The sequence below is a fragment of the Neovison vison genome, chromosome 8 (assembly GCF_020171115.1).
Source record: "Neovison vison isolate M4711 chromosome 8, ASM_NN_V1, whole genome shotgun sequence".
Taxonomy (NCBI): Eukaryota; Metazoa; Chordata; class Mammalia; order Carnivora; family Mustelidae; genus Neogale; species Neogale vison.
The window spans coordinates 63243436-63257656 of NC_058098.1; the positions used below are offsets into that span (position 1 = coordinate 63243436).

Below are 14221 nucleotides of genomic sequence, written 5' to 3' on the forward strand. Positions count from 1 at the left end.
TATCGCACAGTTGGGGACACAATAATGACAATTAAAATAAGAAACCTTCTGTGAATCCTCTTTCACACAATGTCTGATCTAGCAACAATCCCAAGCTCCAGAATCTTCTGGGGAATTTAGCTTGACAAATAAAACAAAACCACAGCTTCCTTGGCCTGGACTCAGCAATTCTGACAGGAAAAACATGTCCAATTAAAAAAAAAAAATCCCCAAGTGATTGCGAGGGGCAGGCAAGTCTGGCTTACCCTGGCTGGTTATGGAAACGGGCATTCTGTTTAACTGCTCAGGCTCTCCTGGTGCCAGGTCAGGCTCTGTTGCCGCTGTGCAGAGCCAGCTGGCTTGGAAAATGCAGTGGATTGAACTCCCTGTATTGTTCTCTCATTTATTCCAAAATGAGAATGAAAATCCTAACGCAAGAGCTTGAAAGAATTCTTAATGAAAGCAAAAGCTCTCAAAGTTTTCTCTCAATGTGCCTCGTTTACAGATTTTATAACAAATGGCCCTTCTTTTTCTCCATCTGCTCTGTGCTGCCAGGGAAGGACATGCAGCGATTCAAACCCTGGGTGGGACTGGAAAAGTCTCTCCACGCAGCAGTGAATATGATATGCAGATTCAGCCTCAGGAGCAGAGCAGTGCTTTTAACACCCACTCATCAAGTTACCTATACCAGCCTGGATGTTTTTGGAGTTTTCCTTTAAATTCTACAGTATTTTTTTCAGCAATCCGACAATACACTGTGCGAAGCAGAGAGCCAACCTTTAAAACTGCCAGTGTGTTCCAATATTTTATTAAAATAGCATATTTAACCACTTTTAACCAAGAATACGTTAACTTTGTCCCCCCACCCCCGCCCCAAATACGCAGCACAACACAGTAGTGATTTCAAATATCCTTGATCGTGATAACCAACGGAAGTATTTCAAAGTCAAGTTTGCAACTAAAAACTAGACCTTGGAAAAATTCTGAATTAAAAGAAACATAAAGCTCTCAAACAGAATTCTTTAATCTGCCTGAAGAATAAATGCCGGTGTGTCACCCACCTGACAATCCTGCTAAATTTTTTGTTTGTTTGTTTGTTTTTGTCTTTATGCATAGTATAATGTCTCATTTATAAGTACCCACTTTTATAAATAAAATTGGCATTTTTCACCCCATTTAATGTTCCTTTTCAGCTTCACAAAGAAACCAGTAAATAAAACTGTCAATGACAGTCACGACATATGCTCTCATAGCAAGATAAAAAACGTGAAAATACGCAAAGATGCATCTACCCTATTTTACATAAAAAGACAGATTTTAAAAAGTGCAAGGCAAAATTTGCAGTTTTCTGAGGGGAGTTTTTAGGCACATCCATTTCTTTAAAGCAAGCTTCTGAATGAAATTCCAGTTTGTTCTTCATGACACCTGTTTAAGTCTTTCTTTAAAAAAAAAAAAAAAAGAAAAGAAAAGAAAAAAGAAAAAAAAAATACATCCCATCAAGTGTGAAACGGGATCTCCCGTCCCGAGAAGTGAGGTTTTCAGTTATGGCGTGTCCGTCCTTTTTTTATCCTTGCGGGCTTTGGTTTGGGGATGTATTGATTATTTGCCTGGTACTCGAGCTCTTTACGGAAGTAGTGGATGGCTTTGTTTAAACCTTCTTCCAGTGGGACCTGTTTAAAGAGAAGGGGGGAAGGGGAGACAGGGTCACTGATGCAGGAAACGCCAGACATCCCCGGGGCTTCGCAGGAAGAAGTGCTGACGAGTGCTCTGTCCTCGGCAGAGGCACTCAGCACCGTGGGAGGCTCACACGGCATCGGGGCTCGCCAGGAGAAGGTCCTGCCAAAGCTGCTTTCAGAACGCACTGGGCGATTTGACAAATTACACCCCTGACGGACAGAAGACAGGCTCTCATTCCCAGAGACCACGAACTACCTCTTGCTGACTTGGGGTCTATCCAGTTTGAATCAACCACAAAGAACACCTGAAAAGAATGCCTGCGAGCGTGTGCCTTCTTTCGGAAGGAAGTGTATGATGGAGGGAGGGTGCCTCGGGAAGCACCTGTGTGACCCACACCCCTCACTCTCCCATGGGACATTCACTCCCAGGGACCTAACAGACTGAGTCTGAGAAGAAGCTACGACGACACCATGGAAGCCCACAGGAAATGCCAACAGCTGCCCATGAGAACAAGGGGAGAAGTCGGGAGCGGAGCACTGCCAAGGGCCACCCGGAAACTGATGGGGGAGAAGGCTCTATCTGCTACCTTGATGGTGGGGATGGTTTCATGGGTACAGAAATACATCAAAATCTACCCAAGTTGTACATTTTAAATACAGGCAGTTTGCTATACGAATTGGCCTCAACAGCACCGTCAAAAAGACACAAAGAGAAGAATCAGGATGGATATATGACTAAGTGCTTCTTTGGACAAGATCCCTCAGAAATTACTAATGAGCTGGAACTAGCAGGAAGAGAAACTCGTGGTAGAGGCCTCATCTTCTAAATGTGTTAGAATGTTACACATTGAAACTCCAGAACAATAAAAAACCTACATACCTCACTAAGACAAAAGCAATAGTTACTACATAGCGAGTGTGCATTTAGCTTTTCAAAAAATATTTTGTTTGAAACACGGGGGCTCTACTTACAAAAGGACCCATGGCAAAAGCCTTCTCAAAACGAACACGTGCACTTGCTGCGGCTTTGTGTGGTGGGAGTTCTTGGGTGACCATATTTTTAGTGCACTTGACAAATCCCTGTAGCCCTCAGATCCCTCAGAGCTGTAGTTCCAGGTTAAAAAAAGATCGGACTGGAACTCTCGAGTGTCTTTAAGACCCAACACTGTGGGATTCCATTCACTTACCTCTCTGGAGGGCAGCAGAAGAAAACACCTCAAAACACGACTGTGGGAGCTTTTTGGTATATGGACCATGTTGGGGTCAGGGTCTTGAACAAGCGCAGGGTGAGGCTCTCTCTGCACTCCTCTGACCCGTCAAGTCCAGAGGCAGGCTATCCCAACAGAACCTCAGCTGTCCTGAGTCCCCTCCCAGAGGGGTCAACGACCAGGGAGCACTGACTCTCACAGCAGGGGAGGGCACTAGACACGGACACCAGGTACACCGTCCCTGGCTCTCTCATCTCCCATCTGTTCTTCTAAGGGCCCATTCACCATTCTTAAAAATCATCTACTGTCCTCTAAAAGGACTACATGCCCCTCATCCCTATTAAGATGGTATTTAAGCCTAATTCTTATGCCACCTCTTGAGTAACTTATGCTTCCCTGGGTATCTCCTGTTATCTACCTGCGGGATGCACGCTACTCTTGGTGCATTTCCCCGCAGGCCACAGGAGTCTAACTTAGTCTAGGAGCAACAGAAAGGTATGGAGGGTCACTGCTCCCTGGCCTATGGTGTCTCACCCTTCCAACCTGGAGTTCCACTTTCCTGGGAACTGGGGTGACCCTACTTGCCCCCGTTCCCACAGCAACCTCGCCCAGCCCTGCATGTCCAAGGACATCCTGGGCCGAGTGGAGACCGGCAGGTCAGTCAAGGTGACCTAGAGAGCACACGGCCATTGCCCGGGACACTTCTTTCACAGAGTAAGCCGTGTGCGTGTGCAAGTTTACAAAAGCAGACTCCACAGTGGGCTCCCGTGTCCCCGTCACAGAATGAGACACACAAAACGAGAAGCCACAGAACAGGCTGGAGAAAACCCTGCATCCTGTCCGCCCAAGCACGCTAATGCCTGCAAGGACCTGTTGTGGGCCTTTGTCGATGGGGCAGCACGGGGCCCTGCACTCACCACCGGCTCCCATGCCAGCATCATCTTCGCTTTTCTGATGTCTGGTTTTCTTTTCTGTGGGTCATCCTGGGCTTCTGAGAGAAACTGAATCTCACTTCCACTACCTGCATTAAGAGAAAAGAAAGGTAAGTGAAGCACAAACCACTCCAGGTGGGGACTTTCACTGTAATCCTCAAAGTGAAACCCCCTCCAGGCAGTGAACAAGGCTGCCTTGTTCACTGCCTGGAGGGGACAGAATGCATTTCCCACGGAGACACTGAGTCACACGGGGGACTGGACCTCTGGCCCCAAAAGAACTGGGTGAGAGGCAGTCACTCCCGAGGAAAAGGGCAGGGCTCCCTAGCTGCCGGCCCCCGGGCAGACCACCCATCATCAGCTAACACAGCAGGCAAGCGCACAGAGCCAGACTCCAAGTCAGTAAAAGTGGCAAATGTGTGCAATCACCTGTGATGACGATGGCCCGAGGGAGTCACACCTGAGGCAGTCATGCACTGCAGGAGCCCCTGGTCCGGAAGTGGCCTGTCATCTTGTTTAATCAAGTAGAGAGCAGGAGGAAATGACCGTGGGCCAGTTCCTGGTTTATGCCTTATGGAAGACCTAACCCTTTATGCACCTGCAGGTGGGAGCTCTGAGCCAACATGTAAGGTGTCCAGCTACCCTGCTGCAGAGACCACATGCAGCAGGACAGAGAGCCTGGCTTGTCCAGCATCCTAGCGGGGCCCAAACCCTGCTGGCCAGCAGAAGGAAGCCACGCGAGGGACCACCAGCAAAGACCTGCAGGAGAAACCCCCCAGCGGATGCCAGCCCTGAGCACAAAACCACAGAAAACACAGCAGTTGCTATTGTAAGCCTCTTCAGTTCAGGGTGGCATGCTACTCAGCCTTTCATAGAAGCACAGTGATTATTAATGCCTGAGGATCTTATCAAGATGCAGATTCTGATCTGGAAGACACAGGTGGGGTGTGTGATTCTGCATTTCTAACAAGCGTCTGGGTGACGCCAAAGATGCTGGCCCCGGCTCCCCACTAGGGGTAGAGGTTTTGGATAGCCTAGTTCCTGAACAAACTGTTATCTGAGCACAACCCTGCCTTACCTGGGATGAGACAGGTAGACCCAGAGTGGGAAAGCTGGGGAAGCAATCTTGGGGAGGCTGCTGGGGCGACACGATATATGACTGAGAAAGACCAGCCCCCTTCCTGTCCAAGTGTCCAGAGCTGATAAGAGCATGCTGGTAGATGACAGCTCCGAGTCAGGAAGGTCAGCCCTGAAGAATCAACTCAGCTGAGCAGGGGTGTGGGCAAGCAGAACGTCCTCCATCAGGCTTACCCCAGTCTAGTCTAGGGAGCCACACTCCAATCTGGTTGTGTCCTGTATCAAACGTCTTGATCAACCATGGAAAACAAAGCACCCTCCCCAAGAGCCAGACTTCCCAGGGCTCTAGTAAGCCTGCTGACGTGACGAAGGGCTCACCCCGCGTGTATGTGCAACACGAGGGCTGTCTGAAACACACAAGCTTCTTACGACTTTCAGAGCCCGCCCCTGGGGTTACTCCAGTGTCTACACTGCCACCAACGTGTCACGGCCAGGTTGGCCGGCACTGCCAAGAACTTGAAAGTCGCCAACAGATTCCATCAGAAACACACAAGCTGGTACTGGGTACCACTCCCGCTTGGCTCTTCGAAATCTCATTGTCATCACTGCCCATGTTTGGAAATCAAACACTTGTCACCTGTGTGGCGCGATCTACACAGTCCCACCTCAAGCACCCGGAACAAATCTATGCCCACTCCACCCCCACCTGCTGAGGTGCTTGTGAACACAACCCACCCCCTGCATCGTTATCTTTCCATTACTTAATTAAAGAATCAGAAGACAATTAAGTATTCCTGATAAAGTTCTGCTTTTTATCCAATTCAATTAGCTCGTATTAATTACACATTTTCTAATCAGGTTGTTATTAACTGATAGGGTGAGTGCAGCCAATTTCATTCATTCGGTCTTACTTACCAACAAGGCTTTTAATTAACTGAGCAAACTCTAGGATTGTGTGTTCTTCCGGGTTCCCCTAAGGAAGAAACGGATGCTGGTTATAAGTGTAATCACAACAGCAGAGACCGCCACGCAAACCACATGCATGTCTTCCAAGCACCCACGGGCTGACTCCGGCATCTTGGAAAATCGGGAGGCTCCTGCCTCTTCGTGTTTCATTGGGTACTTCCTGATCAGGATGATGACTGATCCACCCACTGAAGGGCTAAACTTGTTTCTGGTCCTGCTTTTGCCCTCTAGACGAAGTGTCTGTTGACAAGAATGCCCCTCGGCTAGGTCAGGAGCTTCTAATATGGACACACGGTACATGTACGGTACTTGTGTATACCAAGAGGCAGGTCAATTTCCGGATCTAACGTTACTGTAACTGTATTGTTACTTTGCATACAAGTGTAGGTCTGCAAAATGAGCCTTCCTAAGACAATATAATTCCCTTGGGGTGCACTGTGTCAACAACTTAAGCAGTAACAGACTTGCAAACTTGCATGTGGGAGCAGTAAAGGAACTGAAAGGCACTTGGCAGATGAGGGCTCCGGTAGCCAGAGGGAAAGCCTCCATGTGGTTTATAGTGTGAGCATGCCCTTAGGGGACATCAAAAAAAGCCATTTTTCTCCTTCCTTGCATCACACAAGACAGCAGCCACTGGCCCTCTTCCCTTCCCAATCCTGCTACTCTTACTTGCCACCCCCTCCCCCCTCATAAGAGACCACCATCAAGTGTGACAAACAGGTGTCCCACATACGCTGCACTTCCAACTTCCTGGTCTGGCCTGAAGCTGGCAGGGACCAGGTCCTACACACGGGCACTAAGAAAGGACTGACTTACAAAGCGAAGTGATGGGAACTTGGGAGGGAGGGGCCCGTCTTTGTCTGGGCTATTTGCAGACACTCTTCAGACTTTGGAGAACAGGTTTCTACCAGGGATGGGGGTTCTCAAAGGGCCCTGTGTCAAGGCCCCCTTGGAAAGAAAGAAGGAACCCAGTATCCAAAGGAAAGACTGTGGCTCCTTGGGGAGTGGGGGACATCACTGACAACACCCACATTTTAAAGGGCCTGGAGCAACAGCCAGGTGAAGGTGACATGGCCTTGACAGTGACAGGCAGGTAAATGCTTGGAAAAAACTGAGCCCAAGACATGTCTCATTCTATTTCTAATTTCATGTTTCTTGAGAAGTGCACAAAGAAGCGGTCAACAGCCCGACAAGGGAGTTACACCTCCACTTTCCTATTTCTTAAGAACTCCCTCCCAACTCAGTGAAAACGGATGCAACAGAACATGTTTCCAATTGCTGGTTACAGAGAGAGGTTTTTGAGTAAAGTGGTTTTGAGGAATCAGCAGGCATGGCCACCCCTGTGGGCCTTAAAACCTTGTAGGAAGCCGGAGAGGTGGTTTTTGGGAGAAGAATCTGAAGCTGACTCCCAGGTTTGCCAAGGGGAGGGGATGGCTCCTGATACGCTAATGTCGGGGCCACTGACAGGAGCAGAACATCTAGAATGATGGGCAGTCTGCACTGGACACTCCACGTTCTCAATCAGATGGAGTGAAGCTCTTCAGAGGACAGGGAGTGAGACGGTAAGAGGACTCCAGACAAGAACACGAACTCTGGCTGAGAGTTGGGGAGGAGGAGACTAGAGGGCATGACCCTGCCTTCCCAATCCTTGGAAAGTTACCTAACTGTGGCCGCATTGGACTAGCTTGAATGGCCCCCACCCTGAGAAGTAAGGCCAGTGGGTAGCTCACAGAGAACAAGATTTTAGTTCTAAATGTAAGGAAATGCTTCCTGCCGGTGAGAACTGGCCAGAGACAGAATAAAGTCCTTTGAAGAGACACACGTTCACCAAGCAATACAAGCGCACAGAAACATGGAGCAAAAGAACCTTACGATCCCTCCAACAGGGAGACTCTGGGGCCCTAGGAAGCCATGAAGGAAGAAGCTACAAAGGAGCGGCGAACAGGCGGCTGAACTATAGACATGATCAGAACCTGGGAAACGTTCTTAACCTCCTCGATCTAAAGCTCACTTAATTCTCAGGGAGATCAGATGACACCGAACAACGAAGAAAGGAACGCACACAAAAACCGTCTATGGACTGTCATCAAAGGCTTTCACAAATGCTTAGACCCAAGCCCTTCAGGATGATGGTGATAAACACTCACCCATGCTGTGCAGACGTGCTACTCCTTGGCACACACGGATCTGGGGTTTCTCCCCCTCTACCATTCAGCAAGCAAACACACACATGCAAATAAAGCAAAGGCTGCGGCTCTTCATGGTTTCACAAAAGCACGAAACTCCGGCCTGTTCCGGGGGGTGGGGGGTAGGAGGAGCGGCCATACTCACCAGGTTGACTGGGCTGCTGACGTTGCTGTTCATGAGAGCCACGAGGCCGTTCACCAGATCGCTGGAAGAGAACGGAAGGCCGGGTCAGGCACTGCCCGCCGCAGACCCACGCCACCTCCCGGAAGAGAACCAAACCCCACATGGAAAGCCGATGCCAAAACAAAATCCTGCAAATAAGCGGGGCTGGGAATGCTCAGGTATTCATGGGAGATGATATGAGGTCTGGGATTCGCTCGCAGCGCGTGGGGTGTAGATGGCTAAACGGGAAACGGGAATGGAAGCGAAATGGGCAAGTTCTTTACTTCCGTCTATTTCTGAAACCCTTTAACGACCGAAGAATAGAAATAAAAGAGACAAACGCCCCCAAAAGATGGTGTTAATACAGCTTCTGATGTTTAAACGTGAGCCCACGTAGCTGGTCCATATGAAAAAGCAATGATTTAAAAAAAAAACAACAGTTCCAACCCACTGAAATGAGTGCGCTCCAGTATGTAATTCTCATACTGGTAAATCACAGATAAAGCCAAACAACACAGTGTTGAAATCAACCGGACCGCTGCTCCCTACGCCCTCACCTTCGATTCCCCCCTGAGCCCCCTGCCGCCCCCCGAGACTCCTTGCACGGGACGGACGGCGATCTGGGTGTTTCAGATGAATCGTGACCGACGGGGCCATGGAGGTGAAGAGAAGTAAGCAAACGTTCGCTTACCAAGGTTTGGTTCTTATTTTCAGAGGCTTTTAAAGTGTGGCTCTGTCAAAAAAAAGTTACTTCGTAAAAATGACACCTCACTGCTGCTCACGAGCTCGTTCTCTACGTCTGCTTTCCGTCAGCCGTCCTTCTCAGAAGGTCTGAAAGCTCTGTTCTGCTGGTCCAAACGCAGTCTGTGCTGAAACCTTCCCTCCTCCTCCTCCATTACCAGCAAGGAGCAGGTTGCTACGGTCAACTTCAAAACAGAACCCGTTTTTGCTTTCCTTTTTGTCCAAGAAAAAAAATTTGGGGGGTGGGGTGGGGTGGGATATTTGGCAAACAAATTGTTTTCTGAATTTTTGTTTCTGATGATTGGGTGTTTTAAGTGAACATCCCTAAAGTCCGTTCCAGTCTCATAGGTCAAGCACAGATTCGAGTAACTGCTGACTTCAGAGGACTTTTCTAGAAACCGGCAAAAAAAGTCACTTCATCACGATGGCAGTAATTAGTATTAGTAATTAGTAATTAGTACAACATGTCTCACATAGCACAAGTCTCTGCATATTCGTCAGAAGACATTAAAAGCTGCCATTCACCAGCATCCACAATCCATTTTAATATGGAAATGGGGGTGGGAGGCATCCACATGAAGCCAGAACACAACAGATTCACACAATCATTCTCATGGGGCGGGGGGGGGGGGCATAGCTTTTATATAATCGAAATGGCAACTTTTAAGGTCAAAATTGCATAGATCACACCCATTTAACCTGAAGCTCTTTAAAAGTGTCATTTTGACAAAGTGACTTTTTAAAAAAAAAAAAAAAAAGGACAGCATGCCTTTGTTATGGGGATGAGGCTGTAACCTGCCCGGGGAAAAGATCAGACACAGTCATGCCAAGATGTGAATGCGTATGGTATGGTCACCCGGGCCTCAGGAGCCAGGAAATGCCGCTTCAAGGCAACTGCGGATTCTGGAAGCAGTTAACTTAGTGAGGGAACTGGAGACTCAGACATTGTGCACTTTTAACTACAAAATTAATTGTTTCTTAAAAAAACCCAGCTTCTTAAAACTAGCAAAACTGTACATTATCTCAGTGGAGTCCTGAATAACAAAACCAGGAAGTCGGGAAAGCTGTGCGAGCCTGGTCTGTCCTAGAAGCACCCGAGGGCGGGGCGCGCACTGCAGGCATGTTCGCCCCTGAGCGGGGCTGGGGTGCAGCCTCTGCATCACTGAATTCTTAACACGTTTTAATTACCAGCAGAGAAAGTCTGCTTTTAAATAAATTCTGCATGTGCTGCCTTTGAAGTCAATGAGCACAGTTAAGGAGAGGGAGCTCTAACTGCTGTGCCGCTTACCGCCATCTCTGACACCTCATGAGCTGTCCTAGCCAGAGAAGTTTGGGGACCACCAGTGAGGTGGAACTCACAGACGACCGCACAACTCCCTCATGATGTGCAGACCGGGGGAGGGGGGGTTATGTGGGCGAAAGTGTGTTATTATGAGAAGATAGTACTCAATACACAAAGTCCTGTTAAGATGGTCCAGATACAGAAACGTGACTTGATGCCTTATCTTGGAGCACATGGTTCCCGGGTAAGTGCCTTGAAATGAAAACACCCCTAGAGGGATCCTGGTATTTCCTGGTTAAGTCTCTTCTTGAGATATTCAGACACCAAAGTGTGTCAGTTTTATTTTACCCCTGGGGCTTTGCGTCCTGCTTGGCAAGACACTCACGGCTGGGGAGGAAAAAACACTGACTGTGATACATGTTTATTCATAGCTTTCTTTCAGACTAAATGTGACGACTGACACTTTGGGGGGAAAAAATCCACAGTGGCTGCTTTAAATTTTAATTAATTAATTAATTATTATTATTATTATTTGCTAGCAGTTCTTTTTCTCAAAGAGACTTCTCCCCTGGATTCTCGCATAATCCGACAGAAGTCTACGTGGTCGCTGTGGCTGAGGTGCCCCAGACGTGCACCGCCACTGCACCACTTCACGGTTACAGGACCCTGGGGTGGCCTCAGGACACAGCAGGAGCAGCATTTTCCAACTGACAGGCATTCCTGGGTATTTACGTTACAAGGTGAAAACACAGAACTGGATTTTACAATGATTCAGGTTATCAGAAACCTGTACAGAATTCATAGTAACAGTGTCATGGGGGGAAATATTTTGTTCTATGCAAGTGATTATAGTGATATAGTTTATATAAACTCTTTTCCCAGAATTCAAACTGCATTTTAAAATGTCACCAACTGAACTGACCAACAAGCCCACGAGATTTAGGAGGGTTAATGAGAAAAGGATAATAATCACTGTGACTATGAGAAGAGGTTCTCAAATCTATTTTTATCCGCATAAAATCTCATCCACATAAAATCTGACATGAGGACGGTCTACATTACCTTTCCCTTAATGAGGACAATCTCCCCCGCCCCAGAAAGCCACGTTTAAAGTGGGTCTGGGTTTAGATTAAGGACAGCTGTCCAACTGGTGTGATCTGGAATCAAGTCGCCCTCAGGAACTGGGCAAGTTTCCCTAAGAAACACTAGGGGGCAGTAAAAGATCAGCACATGAGTCATAAATGGCACAGACTTACATGTACACCTTTGTTTTTTTTTTTTCTTAAAGATTTTAGGTAATCTCTACACCCAACCTGGGGCTTGGACTCACAACCCAGAATTGCATGCTCCAGCAGCTGAGCCAGGCAGGAGCCCCTAAAATTTTACCTTTTAAATAGAGAACCCCAAGAGCTTTCCCACCTGAAAATTAAAATGGACTTTTAACCATGCCATGGTAGAGATGCGAAAATAATGCACATATCCAACAGATGCGGGCCGTCTGGTCTGCACCACCTGCCGGAAGCAGTGAGGAGGCCAGCTGCCTTACCTGACATACTGGAACGCCCTCGTCTGCGACCCGGACCCATACACCTAGGAGGAGAGCAACAGTTAAGCCTCCAGAGAAAGCCACACCATCATGGGAAAACGGGGTTCCTTAAAACTCCAGGGGCACAGACTGACCTCAGAACTGAGACCAAAGGGCCAGTGATGCCCCAGCTCACTCAATACTTCCGAGTTATGCCCTGAGAGTGGGACAGTGCGTGCATCCACGTTCCAGTCTGTCCTTCCAAGTCAGCAGTGGAAGGAGCTGGCATCTGTCACGGTCTTAGGACGTGGCGGGGATCACGTTAGCCCAGAAGGGTGGCAGACGCACATGCAAGCAGGAGGCAGTACCTAGAACCTGAGTCCTATAGCCTGACTGCCCATCAGAACAGCTGGGTGCTCAGACTAGCCCAAAATCTCTAGGGAGGCGGTGGGCATCTTGGTACTTGGACAGCCCTGGATGAGTCTAACATGCAGCCGAGTCTGAGAACGACCAGGACACTCTGGACAGGAGACGAGGTGACGGAAGGAAGGAAGGGGGAGGCCCTCGTGCTCCATTTGTGTCCCCTGTATGTTGCCACGTCTCCACGCCTGTACTCCGGTCCTTTCCTCCACAGACCTCTTGTCTAAATGTTCTCTCCTGGTGGCACTTCTCTGGCTCATTCCGCCAGCCAGAATGAAGGGCTCTGTCCTCTGTGCTCAGCCATCCTCCCCTCCTCCAGACTCTGTCACTCATACTCGCTTCCCACGGTGAACTCCGGGGACAGGCACGGTGTCTGATTCACCTGCGCCCCAGGCACCCCGCATACCACCAACGCTCCACAAACACGTACTGAACAACAATCTTGTGGGGTCTGCGGTGTATGCCACTTGCTTAGAATGGAGAGACTGAGGCAGAGGGTCTTTTTTTTTTTAAAGATTTTATTTATTTGTCAGAGAGAGGGAGAGAGAGCGAGCACAGGCAGACAGAGAGGCAGGCAGAGGCAGAGGGAGAAGCAGGCTCCCTGCCGAGCAAGGAGCCCGATGTGGGACTCGATCCCAGGACGCTGGGATCATGACCTGAGCCGAAGGCAGCTGCTCAACCAACTGAGCCACCCAGGCGTCCCGAGGCAGAGGGTCTTTGAGGCGCTCCTTCACCCTTACAGAGAAGGAAGGAGCCAAGGGATTTTTGTCTGCTTGCTTGCACTGGTGGAAAGGGAGCCCTGGAGAGGAGGGACTGCCTTCTAGAACATCCTGCAATCCACGCCTAGAACAGAACAACACTGGTGCCTCCTGTCACTGGCCACCTGATGCCAAAGAGGAGCCAGATGCCAACAGCTCTACAGCACATACCAGCTCCCAGTGGCCTTGCTCTCCAAGAAGGCTCCCTAGGAGCTCAGGTCACCAGATTGGAGAAGCAAATGGGAAGGAACAGGAAAGGGAAGAAAGAAATGCCTCATAGGTACCTGCTGCCTTTTTCATTTTTTTAAAAGCAGGTTTGGAAGGCTACTTTTGTTATCTTTTTTTTTTTAAGATTTTATTTATTTGACACAGGGGTTGGGGGTTGAGAGCAAGTACAAGCAGGGGGATGGCAGGCAGAGGGAGAAGCAGGCTCCCCACTGAGCAGGAGCCCGATGTGGGACTTGATCCCAGGACTCTGGGATCATGACCTGAACCAAAGAGGGATGCCCAACCGACTGAGCCACCCAGGAGTCCAGGCTGCTTTTGTTATCTTAATAAGCATTCACATATACACCAATGTCATAGGGGCATCGGCTTTACCGACTTAGGCAGAGGCCCCCCCGCAAGAAGAGGCTGGGGAACTGACTTACAGAGGCTTCTGTCTGCAAGACACAAGTGCAACAGCCAAACTCCACACAGGAACACTGAAGAAAGGTGAACAAGCCTCTCAGAAGCAGACTCATCCTTCCTTGGCAGCTCTGCCGGAAGCCCACTGCCTGGTCTTGCTAACCCTTCTGATATCTTTGGGCAAGTCAGAAAGGAAACCACAGACCCAGTAAGTAGGAAGGAGGATTGGGGTGGGGGAGGTCTGCCCACCACTGCATCATCCTGGAAATCCACCTGCACCTGAGGAGCCCTGCAGGTAGGATACCTGTGTTATTTTCTGTACAACCTCGTTACAGATAAGGTCACAAGAGCTCTGAGCACCGCAGCACCCAGCGTCCAGGAGAGTAAAACCTACCGTGACTCCAAGTTCAGGAATCTCTTCCTCACCCCCTGCATCAATAATTTCAGAACCGTCTGTAGCTCCAGCTGTCAACTGTTGCCCATGGCAAGCTGGCACTGAGCCATTCTCCCGTCTCATTATAAAGCATCAGATTTGGGCGACACCCATCAGTAGCAGTGTACATCATCCTTGACCCACAGGTGTGTGGGTGTGGAGCTATGCTTCTGGCTCCCTGCGTGGACCTGCCGATCCTGGGTGTGCTTAGGGTCCCTGAGGACTCCTAAGACAAACTCTTCTGTCTC

At 49.0% G+C, this 14221-nt stretch overlaps 1 protein-coding gene across 3 annotated transcripts in view; it reads right to left on the reverse strand.

Moving 5' to 3' along the window:
• Positions 1 to 771: 771 nt before the first annotated feature.
• UXS1 (UDP-glucuronate decarboxylase 1) overlaps positions 772 to 14221 on the reverse strand; it is a 90182-nt gene continuing 76732 nt past the window's right edge. For all 3 annotated transcript variants that reach the window (XM_044263782.1, XM_044263781.1, XM_044263780.1), the window contains 5 exons: positions 11757 to 11800; positions 8170 to 8230; positions 5788 to 5845; positions 3781 to 3884; positions 772 to 1649 (listed from right to left, as the gene is read on the reverse strand). In XM_044263782.1, the coding sequence (XP_044119717.1) occupies positions 1518 to 1649; positions 3781 to 3884; positions 5788 to 5845; positions 8170 to 8230; positions 11757 to 11800 (399 nt within the window). In that variant the 3' untranslated portion in view covers positions 772 to 1517. The remainder of the gene's footprint in view (positions 1650 to 3780; positions 3885 to 5787; positions 5846 to 8169; positions 8231 to 11756; positions 11801 to 14221) is intronic.